Source organism: Chiloscyllium punctatum, chromosome 1 (genome assembly GCF_047496795.1).
Source record: "Chiloscyllium punctatum isolate Juve2018m chromosome 1, sChiPun1.3, whole genome shotgun sequence".
NCBI classification, from domain to species: domain Eukaryota; kingdom Metazoa; phylum Chordata; class Chondrichthyes; order Orectolobiformes; family Hemiscylliidae; genus Chiloscyllium; species Chiloscyllium punctatum.
Window position 1 is genome coordinate 49,458,239 of NC_092739.1, and position 24,255 is coordinate 49,482,493.

The 24,255-nt window shown below is 38.8% G+C and overlaps 1 protein-coding gene across 5 annotated transcripts in view; it reads left to right on the forward strand.

Annotated features, from left to right (window-relative positions):
* Nucleotides 1–24,022, forward strand: part of cc2d2a (coiled-coil and C2 domain containing 2A) — a 204,254-nt gene extending 180,232 nt beyond the window's left edge. For 3 of the 5 annotated variants that reach the window (XM_072556139.1, XM_072556227.1, XM_072556494.1), the window contains 10 exons: nucleotides 700–876; nucleotides 4,036–4,056; nucleotides 4,381–4,584; nucleotides 7,753–7,842; nucleotides 10,671–10,784; nucleotides 14,680–14,814; nucleotides 15,142–15,264; nucleotides 16,714–16,772; nucleotides 19,132–19,309; nucleotides 21,695–24,022. In XM_072556139.1, the coding sequence (XP_072412240.1) occupies nucleotides 700–876; nucleotides 4,036–4,056; nucleotides 4,381–4,584; nucleotides 7,753–7,842; nucleotides 10,671–10,784; nucleotides 14,680–14,814; nucleotides 15,142–15,264; nucleotides 16,714–16,772; nucleotides 19,132–19,309; nucleotides 21,695–21,883 (1,290 nt within the window). In that variant the 3' untranslated portion in view covers nucleotides 21,884–24,022. The remainder of the gene's footprint in view (nucleotides 1–699; nucleotides 877–4,035; nucleotides 4,057–4,380; nucleotides 4,585–7,752; nucleotides 7,843–10,670; nucleotides 10,785–14,679; nucleotides 14,815–15,141; nucleotides 15,265–16,713; nucleotides 16,773–19,131; nucleotides 19,310–21,694) is intronic. The other 2 variants (XM_072556318.1, XM_072556410.1) reach the window with 1 other exon arrangement.
* Nucleotides 24,023–24,255: the final 233 nt, after the last annotated feature.

Sequence of the window (24,255 nt, forward strand, 5' to 3'; positions counted from 1 at the left end):
AGAAAGAGTTTTGTATAGGACCTGAGTCCATTGCTGAGTTTTAAGGTCTGCCTCCCCACTTGGCCCTCCCTAATCCCCAGACACAAAGCTGCCTCTTCCATTTGTGCGAACACTGCACTTACAATTGCAACATTCTCAGCTGCTTTCAGGGGAGAGGATCAGAAATCAGTTGTTTCTCTCTATCTCTGAGAAATTTATTGTTAATCCATACTTGAGAAAAATTTGAAATCCAACACTGTCACTGTCCTGAAAGTTTTAGACTTCCTATATTGTGCATCTGATTAACTTTTAGTGTAAAAAATTTGCAGTAATCAGTTATAATCATGATTTTAGTAACTGCTTTTTGCACTGGTAATCACAACACTTGTCAATTATAGAACATTATTACTTTCAATACACATTTGTGCTGAAGCAGTCGATGAAAATGCCATTTTCATAAATCATGTTGTAAAGTGTGAGACTTGGACAACTTTTGTGTGTTGTCATTTAACGATTAGTTATTCATCACCTTTGCTGGTTGTTGCTGTGCAACTTGCTGCAGACCAAGTCACTCCCACTTTAGACTCCAGCTTTTAATTTGAACCAACCTAACTCTGTAACTTGACACATTTTTATGTTCAGATTTGACAACAATGGAGAAACGTTGTCAGGACGTGCAATTGGTGTCACAAATCACTTTTTGAATTGTCTGTTTTATAGATTGATGGTACCTTCAGGATTAATACACCACCAGTTCTTCTGGGCTACAGCAAAGAGCGTAACCTGTCAAGTGAAAGGGGTTGGGAGGCAGTTCGAAGCTTAAGTGAAGGCTCTTATTTGTCCCTCTTTATTACTGTTGAGCCTCACCTTGTACCTGGAGAAGCTGTAAATGAAAAGGTAATATAAATTCTCAATGTTAAAAATGCTTTCATGGAAAATGCCTCCTAAAATTCACTTCAAGCTGTCAGAGTCAGATCCTTTTCATGTGTCCAAATGGGATTATGAAATGTTTCACCAAAGCAAATCATTAATATTTATATACTCGTACTTTCAATAGAAATCAGCTTAATTCAAGAATGGAATTATTTTATACTCGCAATTGGTATGTTTTGTAGTATTTCATTGTGACCATTTGGACACTTAGATGAACCGTGTGAGGCTGCTTACTGTCTGTTCTCCCATCTGCTCCGTTCTGCAAGGCCATAAGAAATCCAATTATGGTTATGGCCTACAATTCGTGGGTGGCACGGTGGCACAGTGGTTAGCACTGCTGCCTCACTGCGCCAGAGACCTGGGTTCAATTCCCGCCTCAGGCGACTCTCTGTGTGGAGTTTGCACGTTCTCCCCGTGTCTGCGTGGGTTTCCTCCGGGTGCTCCGGTTTCCTCCCACAGTCCAAAGATGTGCAGGTCAGGTGAATTGGTCAAGTTAAATTACCCGTAATGTTAAGTGAAGGGGTAGATGTAGGAGAGTGGGTCTTGGTGGGTTTCGCTTCGGCGGGTCGGTGTGGACTTGTTGGGCCAAAGGGCCTGTTTCCACACTGTAAGTAATCTAATCTAGGTAATCTAATTGAGAAATGCCCTCTAGAGTCAGGTCTCAATTCTAGGCGACTAATTTGGTGCCAAGCTCCCCTCTGAAAATAGTGTTGTGATGCAGACATCACATAGTGATGGAACCCTGGGTTCCCTTTCTCCTAGCTATTTCTCCATGCCCTGTTTAATTATTTTTCAAATAATTACATGCATCTCTTTCATAAACTATGGATTCTGCTCCCATTGTTATTTCTGATATGGAATTGAATGTTTAAATGACGTTGCTGGAAAGGAAAATTGAGGAATCTATTTGAAATGTACTTCAGCTCATGTTGAGTGAGAGTCTAATTGAATTAACTTTTCCCCAGATCTTAGGAATAGTTACAGTGCTTGGTGGAGCCAGAGTCTGAGGAATATAATGCTGACAGAAGAGCAGAGCAGGAGAAACAGCTGAAACAGGAGCTTTTGACTGCACAGCTAGCATTGTGGAACAGTTATTTTCCAGTATTGCAGAGTAGGTTTTGTGCTTAAATATTAGAATGAAATTTACCAAGCAATGTAATGTCATAACAAAAGGGCATTTATGTTAACTAATTAATTTTTTTTCAATCTGGAAAAGGTTTCTGCTTTCAGTGAGAGAACACACAATCAAACCTTCATTATCATACAGGATAATGCCACCAGGAAAAAAATATCAAATTTCAGAGTGCATAAGACCACCATAGACTTGAATTTGAAATTACATATAGTGTGTTTTGTGCAAATGTTAACCAGTGACATATTTCTAATGCTGGATGATATAACTCAGTAGGGATAGTTTTACTTTGTGATACATAATACTGGTGATAATATATTGGCTCTTTTACACCTCATGATTTTTAATTTCCATTGTAAAGATGAGAAACATGCTGAAAATTCACTTTTTCCCATTTACTCTATTGCACAATGTTAAAATTGCTGCCACTGTATTTAGTGAGGGATCTGGCTCCAGCAATGTCAACATCCTTTAACTGATGTAATTTTCTACAGTTTTCATTTGTTATGTTTATTATGTATCTACACACACATTCTTTTTCTTATAGGTGCTAATTGACAGAATGTATTTTTACAAAAGTCAGACTTGTAGTTTTAAAAATGTATTAAGGTGTTTCCTCCATTCCCACTATTTCTAATATAGACAGTACTGAACAATTGCCCCAATATTTTTTGTAGGTTGTCTTTTTATTTGTTTGTCCACAGGATGTGGGCTTCACTGGCTAGATCAAAATTTATTCCCCATCCCTAACTGCCCTTGAAAAGCTGGTGGTAAGGTTTTCTCAAACTGCTGCTGTTGATATTTAAAATTACCACCTCTTCCGATAGAATATCTGCTGGGGTACAGAGGGATCGTTTCACTGGTGTAGATGCTGTCTTTCTGATGTGGCACACAGGGACAGTAGAGCCATGGGAACACTGCCACGTGCAAGTTTCCCTTCAAGCCATAAACTATGCTGAGTTGGAAATATATTGCCATTCCTTTACGGTCACTGTGCCAAAATCCTTCCTAACATCACTGTAGGTTCATCAAATGAACTGCAGCAATTTTAGAAGAGCAGTACCTTCTCCAGGATAATTAGGGATGGGCAATAAATGTGGCTGAGCCCTGTGATACCCACATCCCGTGAATGAGTGGAAATGGAAGTGACACAATGCTCCATCTGTAATTGGATCAGTGCCTTATAAAGGTTCTTCAGCTGTTAAAACCAAGGTGCTATCTGCCTACTCAGATTTACATAAACGATCCATCTGTGTTCCTTAGAGTAAAGGGTTTCTCCCAGCATTATCATCAACATGAATCTCTTAACGTAAACATAAAAATGGATGACCTGGTCATTTATTTTGTTATTGTTTGTGGGAATTTGCTCTGCAGTTTCTTTTAACCACATTTTCTATATTACAATAGAGACTACATTTCATTAACCATTAACCATTTTGGTATTAATATTTTAAGTTATCCAACAACATGTGTGTTATCAGAATTCACCAAACAAATGGACATCTCGTTAGAAAATGGTCACATGTAGTGAAAATGAAGAAGAAAACACACAGCTGAATCTTTCTCAAAGAAAAGAATACTGGATGTAGCCAGAGCAACAATGTTTTTCCTTTATATTATTATGGGTGGTTTTGTCTTGTGGTACACATGTGGCAACAGTTATCACCCGCTTCACTTACTTTTTACGCAATTAAAATAAATGGTTAACAAATGTTGAGTAGAAAAATATTTTCTAATGTGAACTTCCAATTGACAAGGCTCATCAAAAGGAACAATCTATTGCAAAATTTCTGAGAAAATATGTAGATATTTTGTTTACCTAAGCAAACCAATCTGCATTGTGAAATGTTGTTCTGTGCTGTTTAGATTTTGAAGTTTTGCTTTATTCAACTTTCATATCAGTAATCAGCTTCTACACCTATAAAGTTGTTCACCTCCTGCTCTTTATATCTGTCTCTATTTTCTCTCTCATTTTTGCTGCTCTTTTGTAGATGATTGAGATGCTGAGAAAGGTAAATTATCTTGCAGGTTTAACTGCTTTGAGCTTATAATATGAACAGTTAAAATATTCGGGCAAATAATTTAAATGTTTCAATAGCTTAAGATTATTTTACATTTAGTTTTTCTCAGAACACTGTACATCTTAAAAACAGCTAAGTTTTGTTTAATTATCACAAAATAACATCTTTCTGTCTGCTGATGAGTGTAATATGTGTGATAATTTACTTGTGGTTTGTTTTGATGATTCATATTAGTGTTTCATGTCATATCAGAGATTTTTGCTGGATTTTAAAATAAATATTTCCTGGTACTTAATGTTTTGATTTGATTTTTAGCTTGAGACTCAGGAGGATGAGAAACTACTTCAAAAAGCAGAAAAGTTCCAGAAGGAAGTGAAACAGAAGTTTCCAAATCGTAGGTGTGTTACTTTGGTCACAGATCTCACTGGCAAACTGGTTTTCATTACAAGATTCATTAAAGCACTTTCTCCACCTCAGGAGCTCCTTGATGCCTTCCCTCAGGATTATGAGGCCACAACAGTGAGTTCTTTTTACATGACAACTACAAATGAAACTTGATTTGATATATTCTGTGTCATTTGCAAACATTACCCGACTAGTTAACTAAATTTATACTTAAGAATCGGTTATAAAATGAACTGTTGGATAGACCAATTACCAGTGGCTCTCAGAAAGCAAACCATTCTATGACATTGACCCCAAAACTCCTTTGCCTCACTAATCTAATTCACTTCTGATTATCATCCACCACAGAATGTCTGTGCTGCTTTTTTTGCGAGAATCACTTAAGACAAATTGTACTGTGAGAAAATGAGGACTGCAAATACTGGAGATCAGAGTCAAAAAGTGTGGCATTGGGAAAGCACAGCAGGTCAGGCAGCATCCAAGGAGCAGGAGAATTGATGTTTCGGGCATAAGCCCATCATCAGGAATGTTGGAGAATGTTGGTGTTGTGGGCCAAGAGATAAATTGGAGGCATAATCCTGTATCTGTCTCTGATCCAAATATTTACCTGAACATCTCCTTTAACAACTATTATTGCTTCTTCTTTCACTGTCCCCAGCAAAGGATTCTGTTTTTTAACAACTTACTTGTATAAATGACATGTTCACAACAGCTTCTCACTTGCTGACCATTATTTTTATATAGCGATTCTTCTTTGTTGACTCCTTAATCAGACAAAGTGGTTTTCCACATGAACATGTGAAATAGAAGTAGATTACACAGCCCCATTAAACTTGTGTCACCATTCAATAATTTCATAGCTAATCCAATGGTGTTTCAAATTCCATATTCCCATGTAATCTTCAAACCCCCCCTTAATATCCTTTGATTTCCTCGACTAACAAAAACCTATCGACGTCCACCTTAAAATCTTCAGTAACCCTGCTTTCACCATCTTTTGAGACAGAGTGTTTTCAAAGTCACAAAACCTTCAGAGTGAAATAACAACACAGTGACATACAGGGAAGACATTTCACAGCGTAGGGCAGTGATGCAGCTTGTATACTGGGCATGCTCAAACACCAGAATTAGATAGGTACAGATATCTCAGAGGGTTGTGGGATTGCAGGTGATTCCAAGGTTAGAGAAGGGTGACACCATAAAGGAATGTGAAATCAAGAATGGGAACTTTAATATCAACATATTGTTTGATGAGGAGTCACATAGGTTGGCAAACACAGGAGTCGATAAATAAATAGGATATGCTGCCCATTAAGATACAGAGAGCAGACTTATGGATGACTTCAAGTTTATGGAGTAGAATGTGGTAAGGCAACCAAGAGTACATTGCAATTGACCATTTTAGAGTTAATAAAGCATGGCTGAAAGCTTTAGCAACAGTTGACCAGTGACAAGGCAAAGTCACTTGCCACATTGGTGATGGAAGTCGGCAATCTCAGTGATAACGTGAATAGATTGTCAGAAACATTTGATTGGGATCAAATGTGGTATTGGTTATGTGAGCAGTCTGCTATAATTTCAGACTGTGACCAGAGAGTGCGATAGGTTTGGTAGCTATGGAGCAGGGCTTGGTCTTCCCAATATTTAATTGAAGGAAATTCCTAAAAATCCAGTATTGAATGACAGATCAGCTTTCTGATCATAGTTGTGGAGGAGTCAAGAGATGTGTTAAAGAGGTGCAGTTGGGTGCCCTCAATGGAAATAAGTATGACCCTCTGGATGATGCCACCAAAGGACAGCATGACATGAGAATTAGAGGGAACTAAAAATGCGATACGGGTGAGATATCAGAGGCAACAATGCAAGAGCAGAAAAAGAAGCCATTGCATGTGATATTCTGTCTTTTCTTCTTCAGTCAGGGAACGTGGGCTTCACTGTCTGAGTCAGCATTTATTTCCCATTCCAAATTGTCTTTGAGAAGATAGCAGTCAGATGCATTCTTGAACCACAGTAGTGGTGTAGGATGACCCACAGTGCAATTGATTCTGGTTGTGATTGCTTCAATAAGAATAGAACCAGCTGCAAGTCCTCCCTGGATGACAGTGAGGAGACATTGGTCAACCATGTCGAAGACTAGGAGAGAAATAGCTCAACTTTGTCACTGTCGCAGAAGGTGTCATTTGTAATTCTGTTAAGAACTGTTTCAGTACTCTAGCATGTGCAGAAACTGGAGGAATTCAAATGTAGAGTTTGAGTAAAGGTGGGAGTGAAGTTGGAAGGCAGCAACAAGGATATTCACAGACTTTGAGGAGGAAAGGGAGAGAGTTAGGAATAGGCAGTAGTTTGCGAGGAGGGATGAGAGGGATGTTGACCACACGTTTATAGGAAAAAGGGACAACATCTGAAGAAGAGAACTGTTAACAGTATCAGCAAACAGCAAACCAAGAGTGGAAATTTAACAGTAGGCACTTTAGTGGGAATAGGCTCAAGCGAGCACAATGTAAGTCTCATATATCAGCAAGTAAAAACTTGAAGAGGACATGATGGGAGATAGAGGAGAAACTGAAGAAAGTTGCAAGTTCAGGATTTGGACAATAGGAACACTAAAGGAAGTGTGGCCTACTATACAGACTTGTGAGGGCAGCTAATTGAGTTTTATTGATCGAGTTGATAAAAATATCCAGGACTTTCTCTCACCCTGTTTGAAGTGAGCATGAAGGAGACAAGGGTGGTGGGGTTGAAGAAGGCAAGTTACAGGGGAGAGCAAAGCCGAGGTTTATTTTTGCATACCAGGATGGAAGTGGAGTGGTGAGCAGTTTGAACAGATGAAAGCAAGACCCAAATGCTTTTTGTATTAATTCCTCTCTTCCACCTCCCCCCCCCAAAAAAAATTTATCACTGTAAGTAAAAAGTGAAAACTGATTACCACCCTTGCTTTCCTCTTTCACACTTTAAAAAGTCATTCATTTCGTAATGTGTTGCAGTGACAAGAATGTTTGATAAACTTGTGCACATTTTAAAATGCATTTTGGCTTCACCAAAATAGTTTAATTTGTAGAGTGGTAATTACTGTGAGACAACTTTTTAAAAAACCTTTATGTTGTTAATACAATGTACATTTAAAAATTCATCAGTTGTATGTTGTTTGATGTCCACGACAGGTGCAATTATGATGCTGATTTACTCTAATTAAAACATTTTTGTCGATGTGAATAGATTATTTCGTCAATTTGTATTGATACATGTCAAGAAATAAATATTTCTTGCTCTTGTATGTTTTAGGAGCTGGTGGCTCGTTACGTTTCTCTGATGCCCTTTCTTCCAGACAGTATTTCTTTTGCTGGTATTTGTGACTTATGGTGCACTTCAGATGTAAGTTGTTGAATACCTGTGTTACCCTCCTCCTGGAATTTTGTGTTCTTGGCTATAATGAGAAATTACATTGTGTTTTAGAGAAAATAACATACAGATGAGCACAGCTTTAAAGCTGGAATTATACTGCTCTTGGTGTGACTGGAGTTGGACAGCCTTTCAGAGAAGGTTCCCATTTCATTTCAGCCCATTCAACAGATTCACTTCAACAGATTTTGAAATTCTGATGTGCCCACAAAACTTATTTTCATGGGGCGGCACAGTTGCTCAGTGGTTAGCAGTGCTGCCTCACAGCGCTAGGGACCTGGGTTCGAATCCAGCCTCGCGCGACTGTCTGTGTGGAGTTTGCACATTCTCCCCGTGTCTCCGTGGGTTTCCTCCGGGTGCTCCAGTTACCTCCCACAGTCCAAAGATGTGCAGGTTAGGTGAATTGGCCATGCTAAATTGCCCATAGTGTTAAGTGTATTAGTCGGGGTAAATGTAGGGAAATTTGTCTGGGTGGGTTACTCTTCGGAGGCTCGATGTGGACTTGTCAGGCCAAAGGGCCTGTTTCCACACTGTAGGGAATCTAATCTAACCTAATCTAAACATAATGTGACAATTGTACTTGAGTGTTCACTATTTATTTTGTAGGTATCTTTTGACATGGCAAGATGCTAACCTTGGATGACTTGACGGTTCTGCCTGTGAAGCATGAATGTCCTCCATTCCTTTGTTACCTTTTGTGTTGCCACCTCTATAGGCCTTATTATCTTCCAGCCAAAATCCCTCTCATCACCACCATCACATTTCCATTGGACCACCTTAACACAACTCCTAATATCCCCAGTTTGCCCCAGAGATCTCATGTCATTACTTCCTAACCCCTTGTTGACCCTATAGCCTTCCCTTGCAAAGGGCCAGAGTTAACATGACTTGTTTGAATTCTTTTCCAATTTCCAGAGCTCCCAGACCTCTGCTATTCCCTGAGATCTCAGCCTACTCTCTTCACTTGTTCCCTCAGTGATCCAGTGAGGCTCATCTCCACACTTTTTGCCCATTTGCCCCATCAGTCCATTGACTGCCCTTTCCTTTGAAGAGCTTCTTGAATATTATTGATCAAACTCCCAGGATTAACCAGGACCTGCCCAGCCCTAGACCGACTTGATTGGGAAGCCAGGACTGACCATAGGCTATTCCCCAGGCTGATGTCTCAGGCTCATGTCACATCGGCCTTTGTCAACCCTGGACCTCTTGCACTTGGCCTGTAGGACTGACTGTGGCTCAGTCCCCAGATTACAAAGGACACGGGTCCCCAGACTCTGATTGAACTAAATGCCTGATCAACCCTAGGGCCCAGAATAGGACAAGCCCCTTGACTGACTACAACTGTAGTCCCTGATTGACAGTAGTCTCCTGTCAACCCTACAAGGACAGCTTGCCTTTGACTTTTGCCAATGGCTGTTGGCTTGAAGCACATGCAGTGTGTTTGCTACAGTTCTAACTTTGATGTAACATGGTGTTGCAGAGTAACATGTCCACCCCTATTTGACTGACGGGTTTACTTTCTCAGTGCTTCCTATTGTCACAATCTGTCTGCCTCTTTCTGTGCACTGAAGACGTGGTGAAAGTCTCACAGGGTCCGGTAACCTATAAGTCATGTTTGCGCTAAGAAAGCAATGTAAAATAGACAGTGGCTGGGAGCCTACAAGTAAGAATTGAAGTGAGTAAGCCTGAAGAAAGCAAGCTAAGAGACATCAGGTTCACAAATCCTTGTGAACATAAAAGTGTCCTTTGTAAATGCACAAGGAACATGTCTGTCCCTCCATATAAAATGACCTGCCTGAAGGTTTTCTGAACTCCAGTGTAAACCATTGAAGGGCTGAAGTAGTTTTTGTGTTGTTCTGTGAAGAGTGACAATGACATGGTAAGACAAGTGAATTGTCGATGTTGACTTGTTTGGATGAGGGTTCAAAAGTGATGTTGACTGTGGAGTATGTAGGAATATTATTGTGAAGAAGGAGTTGCATGATAAGAGGGACAAGCATTCGGTGAGCTGAAGCCACCACTCTGATTAACACGTCAGGAATGTGCACCATTTACTTGCTCAGAAGGAGCAGAGAATTGGAAATGGTGTCCAAATAAAGTGAATTGGGACTTTAATGAGTTGCAATTGTATGGGAACAAAGTTGTCACCTCTTAATGACAAAATTCTGAACTCACCATTTGGGGGAAACTTGGGAAAACTTTCCTTGCTGTTGAGGATCTGATTTTGTTTTTTGTTCCTGCTGTATTTTCACACTTTTCTCACTGCCGCAACAGAAAGGAGAAGGTTCCACCTTAGATTTCATTTCTATCCTCCATAGTCTAGCTATCTAACTTACAGTACCCTGACAGGATGAAACTTCCATTCACGTTTCTCAGAACGGAAAAGTAAATTGTACTTCACTCACCAGTACAGCAACAAAATACTACATCTTAATTCAGCTCTAAGCTGGAATCTGACTGAAAGACCAAACAGATGACAGATGTGACAGATATAATGATGTCACACCACTGTGTTAAGGGTGTTTTTTGAGGCTGAGGGCATAATCAAAAGAGAAAAGGGCTTTTAGTCTGCAGCTGCCTCTATTTTGACCCATATGTATTTTTTCTATGCTTCAAAACCTCAATGCTCACTTTACATATATCTAACAATGGGTCACCTGTGTCTGTGAAGACATACCGTCTTCATCAACAACACTTTTCAGCTGCCAAGTCCTTTATGCTTGGGGATCAGGGTTACTATAGTGATTGTGTAGATTTCTTTTCAAATCAACATTTTTCTTTCTGTCTTCCTTTCAATGCAGCAATTCCTGAATTTGTTAGCAGGTGATGAAGAGGAACATGCAGTTCTGCTCTGTAACTATTTCCTAGCAATGGGGAAGAAAGCTTGGCTAGTGATAGGAACTGCCATCCCCGAGGTAAGAGATTGTGTATTCTTAATTACTATGTTGGCAGAGTTTCCATAGAGAAATTAATTCTTTAAACAACCCTTCTCATAAAATGACGATTCCTATAATTTTATGTGATAAATTGGCAATCAATGAGTAAGTGATGATCTAATTGGAGATGATGGGTCAGATGGAAGGAACTGATTTCCTCTATTAAGGACGTCCAGATCAATTGTCATAATGTTAAGATTAGAGCTCGATCTTTCTGGACTTATTGCAGGAAGCTGCTCTTCATGTAACTAATCTGGAAACAGTTGAGGGTCATTCAGTTGAAAATCCCACAACTGAGAGATATTTGTTCCTTTGTTGGGTAAAGGTATCAAGAGTTACAGAAACAAGGATATGAGATGAAAATCAGCCAGAATTTTCTATATTTTTAATATATGATTTGTGGGATTTAGACAATGTTGGCCACGCCATCGTTTGATGACTATCCCTAGTTGGTCAACCCTAGAGAAGGTGTTTGTGAGCTACTTTCTTGAATTGCTGCAGGGTACAGAGATGCCTACCATGCTGTCAGGAAAGAAGTTGCAGGATTTCCACCCAGTGACAGCGAGTTTCCAAGTCAGATTGGCGTGCACCTTGGAGGGGAACTTGCAGGTGATGGTGCTCCCATACATCTACTGTCCTTTTCTTTGAAAGTAGTAGATATCATGGGTTTGAAAGGTGCAAGGAGCCTCGGTGAGTTCCATCAGTGGATATTGTAGATGATAAATATTGCTGACACAGTAGCGAAGAGATTGAATGTTGAATCTTGGTGGTGTGCCAATGGAGCAGGCTGCTTTGTAGTGAATGGTGTTGAACTTCTTGAATGTATTTGGAGCTTCACACATCCAGGCAAGAGGGGAGTATTCCATCAAACTCCTGACTTGTGCTTTGTAGATAGTGGGGAGTCAGAGGGTGAGTTCCTCTCCATAGAATTCCTAGCCTCTGTCCTGTGCTTAGATTTTTATGGCGAGTCCAGTTCAGTCTCTCATTAGTGGTAATGCCCAGCACATTCAAAGTGGGGGTTTCATTGATGGCAGTGGCGATGGTAGGATACTTGTTGGCGATGATCTTTGACTGGCACTTATGTGGTTCAAATGTTACTTGCCAGTTTTCAGCTCAAGCCTGTGTATTGGCTTGGTCTTGCAGCATTTGGACACCAGCTGTTTTGGTATCTGAGGAGTTGTTAATAGTGCTGAACATCATGCAGTCATCAGTGTGAACATCTCCACTTTTGACCTTATAATGGAGACAACGTCATGAATGAAGCAGCTGAAGATGGTTGGACCCAGAATGAGGAACCCCTGCAGAGAGGTCCTGGAGCTGAGAAGACTAATCTCCAGCAACCATCTTCCCTTGCGCCAGGTATAACTCCAATCAGTGGAAAGTTTCCCCAGTTCCCAGTAATTCCAGTTTTGCCAGGATTCCTTGATGCCACAATCCGTTAAATGCAGCATTGATGTCAAGAGCTGTCACTGTTAATTCACCTCTGGAGTTCACCCCTGTCGTCCATGCTCGAACCATCATTGTAATGAGATTAGGAGCTGAGTGGGCCTGCCGGAGTGCAAACTAAGGAGCAGTGAGCAGGTTATTCCTTAGTAAGTGGAGCTTGCTGGCTCAATGGGTGACACCTTCCATCATTTTGCTGCTGATCAATTATAGTCTGGTTGAGCAGTAATTGGCAGGGTTAAATTTGTCTGCTTTTTGTGGTCAGGACAAAACTGGGCAATTTTCTACATTGTCGGGTGGGAAGGGTCTGATTGCACTGGAGAGGGTACAGAGGAAGTTTAATAGATGTTGCCTGGGCTGGAGAGTTTTAGTTATGAAGTGAAGTTGGATAGACTAGGGTTGTTTTCCTTGGAGCTTAGGAGATTAAGAGGTGACAAAATTGAGATGTATAAAATGTTGTTGGGCGTAGATAGGATAGATCTTGGTGGAGATATCAGTGACTGTGTGGCATGGATTTAAGGCAAGGAAATGTGAGGAAAATGTTTTTCACCCAGAGTTGAAAATCTGGAATTCACTGCCTGAAAGGGTGATAGAGACAGAAACTATCAAAACATTTAATAAGTATTTAGGTGTGCACTTACGATGCCAATGTATACAGGGCTATGGGCCAAGTGCTGGAAAATGGGGTTAGAATAGTTTGGTCCTTGTTTTTGAAAGGTGGTATGCTGAAAGGCCGAGAAAACAATGCTTTTGACCTTTATAACTCCAGGACTGTGTTATAACTGTACTGGCCTAAGGTTGTAGCTAGTTCTGGAACACAAGTCTTCAGTATGATTGCAGAATATTGCTAGGGCCCATTGCCTTGCCTTCAGCCATTTCTTGAAATCACATGGACTGAATCAAATTGTTTGAAGACTGATATCTTTGATACTTGGGACTTCCCGAAGAGGCAATGATGCAGCGTACACTTCTGGCTGAAGTTGGATGCAAATGATTCAGTCTTACCTTGTGCCGTGATGTGCTGTCCTCCCCAGACATTCAAGATGAGGATATTTGTGGATCCTCCACCTGTTAGTTATTGTTAGATATTTTATTTGCCCACTGTCATTCATAATTGTATGTTGCAAGACTACAGATTGTAGATCAGATTCACTGTTTGAGGATCACTCTGCCTTGTCTTTGCATGCTGCTTCTGTTATCTGGCTTGGAAATAGTCCTGTGTTGCACCTTCATCAGCCTGACACCTCACTCTTACGTTTGCCTGTTGCTGGTCTTGGGATGCTCTCCTACCCTCTTCACTGAATCTGAGTTCATGTCCTGGCTTGATGGTAATGGTACAATGGCCCTGTTGTGTTATGATGGTAGTGTCCCTACTCCTGGACTGGGAGGGCCAGGTTCAAGTCCCACCTCCTCCAGAAGTGTGTAATTACATCTCTGAAGAGGTTAATTAGGATAAATTGGTAAAATAGGAGTAGCCAAGACAAGAGATTTTGATTTTAGTTGAATACTGGCATCTCATGGATGCTCAGTCTTGAGTTACTCGATCTATTCAAAATGTGCCCCATGGAGGAGAGTATTCTCAATGAGAAAACAAGACTTTGATGATCATTGCTACTGACATGATCACAGAAAGACATATCTGTTACAGGTAGATTAGTGAGGATGAGGTCAAATAGATTTTTCCCTCCCTTGTCACTTACAGCAGGTCCAGTCCAGCAGCTTGAGGATTTGCGCAGCTAAGTCAGTAATGGTGCTATTGTTGGTGATGGGTATTGAAGTCTCCCCCCAGAGTCTATTCTTTGCTCTTGTCATCCTCAGACTTTTCTCCAGGTGATAGTCAATATCTTCATCAGGTGAAGGAGCAGACAATAAGCAGTAATCAGCAGGGTGCTTCCTTGTCTATGTTTGCCCTAATCCATGTGGCTTCATGCAGTCCAAAATCAATGTTAACCAGGCAACTCCTTCCCAGTGGTATATCACTGAGCAGCCACCTCTGGCAGTTCTGTCTGGCGAATGGAGCAATCCACACTGTTTGAGCAGTTCTGTCCAGGCCATTTGGTGACAGACCCAACTGCGACTTGGTTATTCTCAGTGTCCGTTAGATGTGGCCCTTTAATGGTCTTTAATTGTCCATTCAAGGGCCTCAACTGTCAGAAACTGGAAGTGACCATGGGTCATCTTACCTAGAATTTAATTCTGGCTGAGGTGGGACAGTAATGGGGTTCAGTTACCTACCAGTGAACTGATTTAATGCCTTTCCCACCTTCAAATTCACCACTAGCAAGAGCAGAAAATTTTGACCTAGAAGTGTGAAACCTCCATATAAATAACATTGACCTTGTAGTTATCTTCTCAGATTTTTCTAATGTAATCTTTTTATGAGTTGATATAAAAATGTTCATGATAAAACAATGCTCAAATTTATTTTCAGGGCCCAACAGCATATGTACTGACCTATGAACAGAACCAGTATGTGATCTGGAACTCCACCACTGGACAGTACTATGGACAGTTTGATGCGTTCTGTCCATTGCAGAGCGTCAGCTGCTTGGTTAGTGCTGATAATGTAAGTCTCACTTAAACATTCTTCTTGAAATGACAGTGAAATCCAGCAAAGGATCTGAATCCTGAAGGGTAATTAAATTAAAACCAGTCTCTGATGATGAAGCTCAGATGAATTACTTTGATGAATTGTTTCATACATAGAAATTTCAGATTCTAAACAAAGGAATGTTATATAAACATTACATCCTTAACATGTACTTTTGGAAAGTGCAATTAATCAGTTAGTGTTTTATATTGTTGCTGTTTTCTCACATCAATGTGACATATGAAAAGGCTCTATTACAATTTTTTTTCTCTTGGGCTAATCTCTGTAGGATTTATTTTCTAGGTCTGGTTCAATGTACAGAAATATGAAACTGTCATGCGCGTACATTTTGACACCAGCAAACCCAACCTTTGGAAGCCATTTTTTTCACGAAACTTTCCTTTTCCTGGCTTGTCAAGTGTGCAGGTACAGTTGTACAGAGATTCTGTTTATAATATGAATAAAATGTTGGCAAAAATGTTAGTAATGCTACAAATATTTGTCAGAAAAGTACAGTGATGTTTTATTGCACAGTGAATAAAATGACAAGTGTGTACTTGTTCATGCTACAACAATGTAGGTGTGTAGCTAGGTAGAGGCAGTCATCAAAAGTTGGAATGCAAACCAGCAACTAATGACTGATCATGGCAGAGCTGTTGTGGTATAAACAGAAGTAGCTACTTAAGGAAGAGTCAATTAAGCAAGAACAAATTCACTCAGTAGAAAATGTAACATGCAGGCTGATTGTTCAACAATAGAAAATATTCCAACAGTTTAGATAAATTTGGATAGAGTACAAATAAATATTCTGATAGGACAATGGATGCATGTGACGTAATATATTTTTGAAGAATAAACAGAAACGGGAAATATTTGACACTGTAAATGGGATTGAGGTTGTCAAATTAATACTGTATGTACTAATGTAAACATTGAATTTTATAGAAGTGTTTTAGGTCAAAAATGGTAGTGTCAACTTTTATACAGAAAGAATATGCATTCTTCATTGGGCCCAAATAAAATCCAAAAAAGAGCATTATAATGGAATAAAGATTGACTCATCTATGAGTATATAGCAATTCTCTCTGCTCAAATGCAGACAGTCAAATATAAAAAGATTATTGCCATTTTTGTCATCATAGATAAGAGGATGAAAGTAAACTAAGTATAAAGATTTCCAAAGGAATGTTTGACCACAAAGGACTAGATTTAGTTTTAGGTATCCCGTTATGAAAAGGATATTATACCTGTAGAACAGCTATAAAGTTTGTACAGTATAGATCAAATAGAAAAATGCGAGAAGGGAGAAATTCTGTTGAGAAGGATAACCTTGTTACACAGGGACATGTTCACTGGATTGACAAAAGTTAACAGGAGATTTAAGTTACTTTTTTGTAAACTGTAGCTGGCTTTGTAAGAGAGAATAAGAAACAAAGATAATGGTTACACTGAATGAGGAGAGGGACTAAAAATGAAACTGATGTGGTGGGGGAGGGGGGTGTTAGTTGGAGCTTTGAGCTTTACCACAGCAGGTGGTTGATTATCATTGCTATCTTCTGAAGAAAAATGTTTCAAAATATTGATACAGTTATCAAAAGGAGTATGGGAGTGAGGTTAGTTGTAGTTTGGTTTAACAAAGTGCTCCTAGAAACACAGTGGGCTGAATGGTCTCTTTCCATAATGTAAACGTTCATGTCATTATCATTTCCTTCTATGCTTAGCAAACATCTATGAGGTAAAGCATCTTTGTAGCTAATGCCATAAATTGATTCAGTTAGTTTTGTCTTTGAAAATGTACCAGTATTGTCTGTTTTGTGTGAGATTCTTTGACACTGTGTTCTACATGTTCATGTGTTTTTGCTGCTTTTGTTTTAGCCAGAAGAGCTGGTTTATCGCCGTACTGACAAGGCTGCTGCAGTAGAACTTCAGGACAAGTAATACTGATTTACTCTCAATTGAATTTGTGATTTTTAGTATCATTTGTTATGGGTCCCCTACGTAAGGGTCTTCTAGGTTCCATTAACCAATTATCTACTATATTTAATTCCATTCTGTGAAAGGGTATCAAAAATAATTGATCCTTTCCTTGTTTAAATGGAAAATGACACTGTAGTGCTCTCCATTATTGTTTGCTATTGGTCACTTGTGTTGTCATCGAGCCATACAGCACGGAAACAGATCCTTTGGTCCAACTCATCTGACCAGCCATCCCAATCTGACTGAGTGCCATTTACCAGCATTTGACCCATGTCCCTTTTAAACCCTTCCTATTAAGATACCCATCCAGATTCCTTTTAAATGCTGTAATTGTACTCACTTCCACCACTTCCTCTTACAGCTCATTACATACATGCATCACCATGTCACTTTGCATCTCGCTTTCTATCATTCCAGTATGTGAAATACCTTCCCCATTTAGGTCCCTGTCTTGGTCACCAACCATGATGTCTCTGTAGTGCCTATCAAATAATACATACGTATCTCCATCTGTATGAAGAATTCATCGACCTTGTTATTAATGCAGGGTCTTAAACTCCTTTTTTGACCATTTTTACAATTTCTGGTCATGTCTGCTGTGCCAGTATTAGATTTGTATGTTCTGTCCCTTCCTATCACACTCTGATAATCATTACCCAAAAGCCCCCATATTCATTTTTGTTGTTGTTACCTCTTACTTCACTTTATCACCCTTCACTTGATCCCTTCACACGCCCAATTTAATGTAAAACCCTGTTTACCATCCTAGTTGTACAATTTGCCTGATCCCAGCACAGTTCAGGTGTGGGCCACCCCAACAGTATAGCTCCCACACTGAAGCCAATGTCATGTGAACTGAAACATGTTCCTCCCAACCCAATTTTTAAGGCACACATTCATTTCTCTAATTTTGCTTGCCCTATGTCACTTAGTTTATGGCTCTTGCAATAGTCTAGAGCTATTGGTTTTTAAGGTTCGGCTTTTTAATCTAGACCTGAGCTGCTCAGGCTCTCTCAGCAGAAACTTTGTCCTCAGCAAACCTAAGTCATTGATGCCCATGTGGATCACATCATCTGTATCCCTCCCCTCCCAGTGTATTTCCTCTCATTATCAATGGGCAGGAAGCACAGCCTGGACAGAGAACTGACAGTCCTCCTGAATATACTGTCCCCTGTGATCGCTACATTTCTATTCATGCCCTCTGCTTTTTTAACTTTCTGTAATACAATGGTATGGGGTTTAGTTCATCCACTGTGCAGTCCACACTCTCATCAAACAGGCTGAGAGATCCTCAAAATGATCAGGCACGTACAAAGGCTGGGCTCCTGCCATCCTGCCTTGTGAGTGCCTTCATCTGTCTCACTCAGACACACCCTGCTGGCCCTGACCATTGACCCAGTCAGAAGACCCTATCCTAAGAAGTGTTATCAGTACCTGAAACAAATTGTTCATGTGCACATTCCTTCTCCTATCTGTTCTTAAAAAAAACAGTTAAGTATGGTCCCTTGCTTGGTGTCCTCATTGGTATTGTGATGTACAAACTGTGAACTATTGACCTACTGACTGTCACATACTTCAACCAGGATGGACCAAATGGTGTAGACTCTGAGACCAGTGGTACATTGTCAGCCGGTTAGAGGGTCATCCTTGCCCTGTTTTGAAGTTGCAGGTCTATATGGAGGTTTCTTAGTTACATTACCACTTCCTCAGTGAAGCACAGTTGCCAAACACACTGTTTCTGGTTGTGTCGGAGGTAGAAGAAACCCTGGAAAACTTACCTGGGAAAGGTCTCTGCTGAGAGTCCTCCTTCTTCCCACCTCCTAGTCCATCTCCCTCTAAACTGTGAACCTCCTGATTGCGGCCATTCTCAAGCCTTCAAAAGCACAAAACTACTTCCAAACCTTTGGCAACATGTCTTGTCAAAGATGACTTCTGATAACTCAACTGCTGCAAGTCAGATAGTGAAGGTACCTCGTCTCGAAGGAGAATGGTGTAGCCTGACTTTAAATATCACTTGAGAGAATCCCTGTTGTATATATTTCAGAGAAAGGGTCAAGTTCCAAAATCAAGTTGTGACTATAACTGACTGAGCACACAATGTGCGCTTGCTGCATTCTTCTGGTCCATATGTAGGAGGCCTGCACACACACAGTGTACAACATGGCATTTACCACAGACCGTTCCAGAACAGTGTTGCGGAACTAAAGAAACCTATTAAACTGTTCTCCATTATACATAATCAGTCCTCTAAAGGGATTAAGGTACTTGATATATTTTTTTTAAAAACTAAATTATCCTTTATGTCATCTCGTGCAGGATTGAAAAGATCTTGAAAGAGAAGATTATGGAATGGAGACCAAGGCATCCAACTCGATGGAATAGATACTGTACTGCTACCCTTCGCCAGTTCCTGCCAAAGCTGGAGTTCAGCCGTGGTGGGGAGGTTGGAGATGACCATAGCGCAGAACTGCAAAATCAGCTTGGAGACTACAGGGTAATAACCAATTCCAAACTCAACAACAGTACAGGAAGTTGGGATAGGGATCAAAATTTGCTATGCTAGAATTTTACTGGTTTATACAGTTATTTAAAACCCAAATACATTTTCCTAAGATTGAATGAAATGTAGAAATTCGATTATTTTGTTCTAAATAATTTGCAAGTGTAGTGGTGATCTCCCTCAACTTTGCTCATTCCTCCACACCTCAGCGCTTTCCTCTTTGCTGCTCAAAAGCCTCCCTCCCATTTTCACCCTCAACAACAAGTGAGCATCATGGCTGGGGCACTGAGTTCATGAGCTGATTTCTTGTTTCCTTCCTCATTTATGCTTAACAGATACACAGTTGCTCTTCCTGAAATACCTTAGACCTGCTGTCCCACAAGGTTCAAACTCTGATTCAACTTTGCCATCACCACCTAAATTTACTGATTCAATTGTCTGGCATCACTCACAACCCTGACCATTGGACCTGTAACTGCAGTGATTCACAATAGGAGCAGTATTTCTGAGGACTGATTATCCTGCAAATATGGCATTTTAGCATGTTTGTACATTTAAATGATTTTTCACCATCTCCTTTGCAAGGCACTATCCACATGCTGTGAAGGAATAAATGAATCAAAGCAGATTTTTTAAAATAGGACTAAGCATAAGTCATGGGGCCCTTGAGTCTCCTTCAACATTAATTGCAATAACAGTCAATCTAATTCACTCCACATTCCTACTTATCTTTTGATTCCTTCAGAGATAGAAATTCTGTCCATCCCAATATTGAATATGTTCCCTGGAGTATCCACAATGTTCTGGGGGCAAGAATTTCAAAGATTCACCACTATCTGAGTGAAGACATTTCTCCTCATCTCAGTCCTGAATGATTGACCATTCTCTAGACTCTGTACCACCATGTTCTTGTTCACGGCAGCCAGAGGAAACAGCTTCCATATCACATTCTATTTTGAAGAAGGATTTCTGGACCCAAAATGTGAATTCTGTTTCTCTCGGTAGTTGCTACCAGACTTGCAGAATTTTCCCAGAAATTACTGATTTTGGTTCTGATTTCTAGCACCCACAGGTCTTTGGGGTTTTTTTGTTCCATATTTATGCTGTCAAACCGAATAGCACAGTCTCCCAATGTGTGAAATTAACATAAATGTCTGAAATAGAGCAGGAGCTGTCAGTTTCATGACCCTGACTCACTTGATTTTAAAGTCTTTCAACAATATAATGATCTCAATGCATGTCATTTTATTTATTCCATTTGTTATGTCATTATTCCACTTCCAGGGTCTTACAAAGACTTACCTCGGTCTGTGATTAAGTGACCACTACAGTCATTTTAGTCCTATGTTTCTTTTTGAAAACCATTTTAGTCCATGAAAGGTCTCAAGTATAATAATCAAATGAGTATGTTAAAATTCCATTATCCATATTCACCACAATTATAAAAACTCAGATAAATTTATTAAATTTTTCTACAGCAAAGCTATGTTAACATTGTCTGATCATAGCATGATTTTCCATGTGCGTTGTTAAGTGGTTGTTAAGACTTCCTTAATAATAGATTCTAGCATTTTCTTGATGTCTTTCTGGCTAACTGGCATGTAATTCTGTGTTTTCTCTCTCCCTCCTTTTGAATATCAGAGTTACCTTTGCTAACGCCCAATCTACCCAGGTTATTCTAGAACCCAGTTAATTTTGAAAAAATCTTAACCATTGCATCCAGTCTTTCTGCAGCTACCTCTTTTAGAGTGTTTTGATTGTGAGATTGGGGATTTATTGTCTTTTAGTCCCTTAAGTTCCTTCAGTACATTTCTCTGCTGATGTTAAGTATGAGATCCTAACCTATTTTAGAAAGTATGAAATGTAATTTTGAGATGGTCTCAAAAAGCCTTGTTCAGGGAAATTGCTGTATGGTCCATATCAATTCCATGTATATGTATTATCCAATTGTGCCGCATTACTTGACTGAATTGACCAATGTTATTTAAACAACCTCTGCTCTGGTCTTGACATTAAATAGTTCCACACTTCAAATCAAAGAAAACATCTTTTTTTCTTCATCTTCTCTTCCATTATTAGATAGACAATATTAAAAATTCTCAAACAAGCAGAAATTCCTGAAGAAATTCCGGTTTGTCAGCATTAGTGCAGAGAGAGAAACAGTGTTAATGTTTTGAGTCCAATATGACTGTTCTTCAGAACTGCTTCAGAATTTGGCTTTTATAATATCCAGAATTCACCATTGCCTTAAAAGTGTTGTTTAAGTATTAGAGAGTCGTTGCCCCATTTAATTATTGTACTGGTTATTGAACAGGCTGTTGTTGCTCAATGAAGAAATTGGTCTTCATTCACTTTCTGTCACTTTTTTTTTCCCTGCAGATTTCTGGCTTTCCCATTAATATGTCTTTCTCTGAATTGAGTCCCATTATTGAAGCTGTACATAGCACTGGCGTCCATAACACAATGATTCCTCAGGTGGAGTTCGCTTTGGCTGTATATGTTCACCCATATCCCAACAACGTTTTGTCTGTTTGGATTTATGTGGCATCCTTGGTGCGCAGCAGATAACAAAAATATAACTATAATCCTTACCATTTTTGATTTCAGCAGAAAAGCGAGCATTGCTTATATCCTGTATACTTGAGCTGGTGTTGTGTCTTTATTGCACTAAATTTTGAATCCAATAGTAGTTTTATTTGCTTTAAACATAACACAGAATGAAGTTAATGCCAAGTGGAAGTAATTTACAACCAACCTTTTTTTTTTAAAGTTTGATTTTAAAAAATATCCTATCAATATTCTTTATTTAAAAGAACTATCTGTGACATCATGATAGCGGGTGATGCCTGAAACAAATTAACAAACGTTCCTTTGAAAGTTATTGGCTTCTTTTATTCTCTAAAAGAGAAGTATGCCACATTAATAAGAATTGTTCATTATCACAGAAGTAAAATAACAAAGTAACACAGTGATACAACAACATGCAAAAAGCTCAAAATTATCATATAGATATACAAAGACCTATTACCTACATTAAGTTACAAAACTGAACAATTTCTAATGTCCCTTGTCTATAAGCTTTTTATACCAAACTACTTTCATATTTCTTTGCTTGAATTTGCATTAGTCTGGACCATAAAAATTGTTATAAAAGTATAAACCCATGATTCAACTTTTCACCTAGGCCATATAGGTATTCTTCCTCACAGAAAGTGTTTTACATCTATGGTAATTAAACAATGTAATTTGATTCCTCCTTTGCTTAATCCGATCATAATAATTGAAAATAAGTTAATCCTACAATATTTTATGTTATTTCATTCCATTCCCATTCTGTTACTTTAGTGAAAACCATGTGGGACCTCTAAAGTCCATGTTTAATCGATTTACTCATCACAGTAAATACTGTTTTAATATATTAGATGTGATTGTAGTTTTTAAGATAAGATTTTTTACTCAAAAACAATAATTGTAAAATGATTTGATTTGTCTGCTGAGAACCACAGGAATAGCATTTTACATGTGCCATAATATTTTGTAAATCTTACAACTGTATGAATATGTTTGTTCAAATAACTTGCATGATAAGAGTGATGGAATTTGTGACAGTCCATTCTTCCAGGGATCATGTGAGATATATGGAACACAATTGTTTCATAGAAATGAGTTTAATTGTATGTTACAAGTATTTATTTACATTGAATTACAACAAAAAAGTATAATGTTTTTAATATTGGAAAACATCAGCAGAGATTGTGATATAAATTACAACTCATAAACCAGGAGTCATCCATGTTTATATTTTGTCTGACCAGTGGTCAAGTATGTGTCTACTGTGTTCTTTGCTAAAAAGAAACAGATGTTAAAGTTTTTGTCATGCACTCACCAAAACGAGAATGGAAGAAATAGATTTGGAAAAAAGACAAGCCATTTTATATAATTTTCATTCTCTTTCATTCAAGTCTTTTTCTTGCATCCTGGATCTGATGAGTACAAGATGAAAAGCCTCAGCGTCTAGTCTCCTTTTAGCAATGTTTAAATTCTGTACTACCAAGCATTTATCTACTCTGTTCCCATATCCCTTTTATTCTCTTCCCTTCAATCTAACCAAGTTCTTAAATATTGAAATTGACTGCTTAAGTCATTAATTCTGGTAATACAGTTCATAGCCTTACATCTTTATAGCTAAATCAAAATCTAATGCTGTCTTACCCTAAATCACCTGCATTTTATTTATGTGGCTTTGTTCTCGTCGTATTAAATCACTAGAATTAATGGTTCTATCTTTTACCATCTCCTATCTAATTTTAAACACCTCTAACAAATCATCCGAAAATTTCTTGTTGAATGAAAATACCTTAAATTTGTATAAGTCTTAATATTTACTTTTCCTGATAGAATGCAAATTAGATGCTATGCTTCCTATACTGTGCAGCCAAACATGGTACAAACTGCTCCACCAGCATTATAAGTAAGATTTTATATGGAATCAGTTGACATTTTACATCTTTTGCATAAAATATGGTGTGCCATTAGTTTTTTTGTAAACCCAAATCTATTTGTGATTCTATTCTGAGGATTTGCAGATGTTTTATATCATGCCGATGTACTTAAGAATTTTATACATGTTTTTATCCACATTTGTATTTTTATAGAGAAATGTACTTGCCAGGTATTGAAATATTAAATTATGCATTGTTAAATTTATGAATATGTGTTTTTTTTTAAAAACTAGAATCTCATTGCAGCTTACACTCACACCCTCATTTTATGCTGTATCAGTGGACTGTGCAGAAGGGAATGGTTGAAGCAACACCAGATATTACTTAAAAATGAAGTGTCAGCTTGATGAAGCTACAAGACAGGACTGCTCACCAAACAGCATAAGCAGCATGCCATAAAAGGAGCTAAGTCATTCCATAACAAGTAGATCAGTTCTA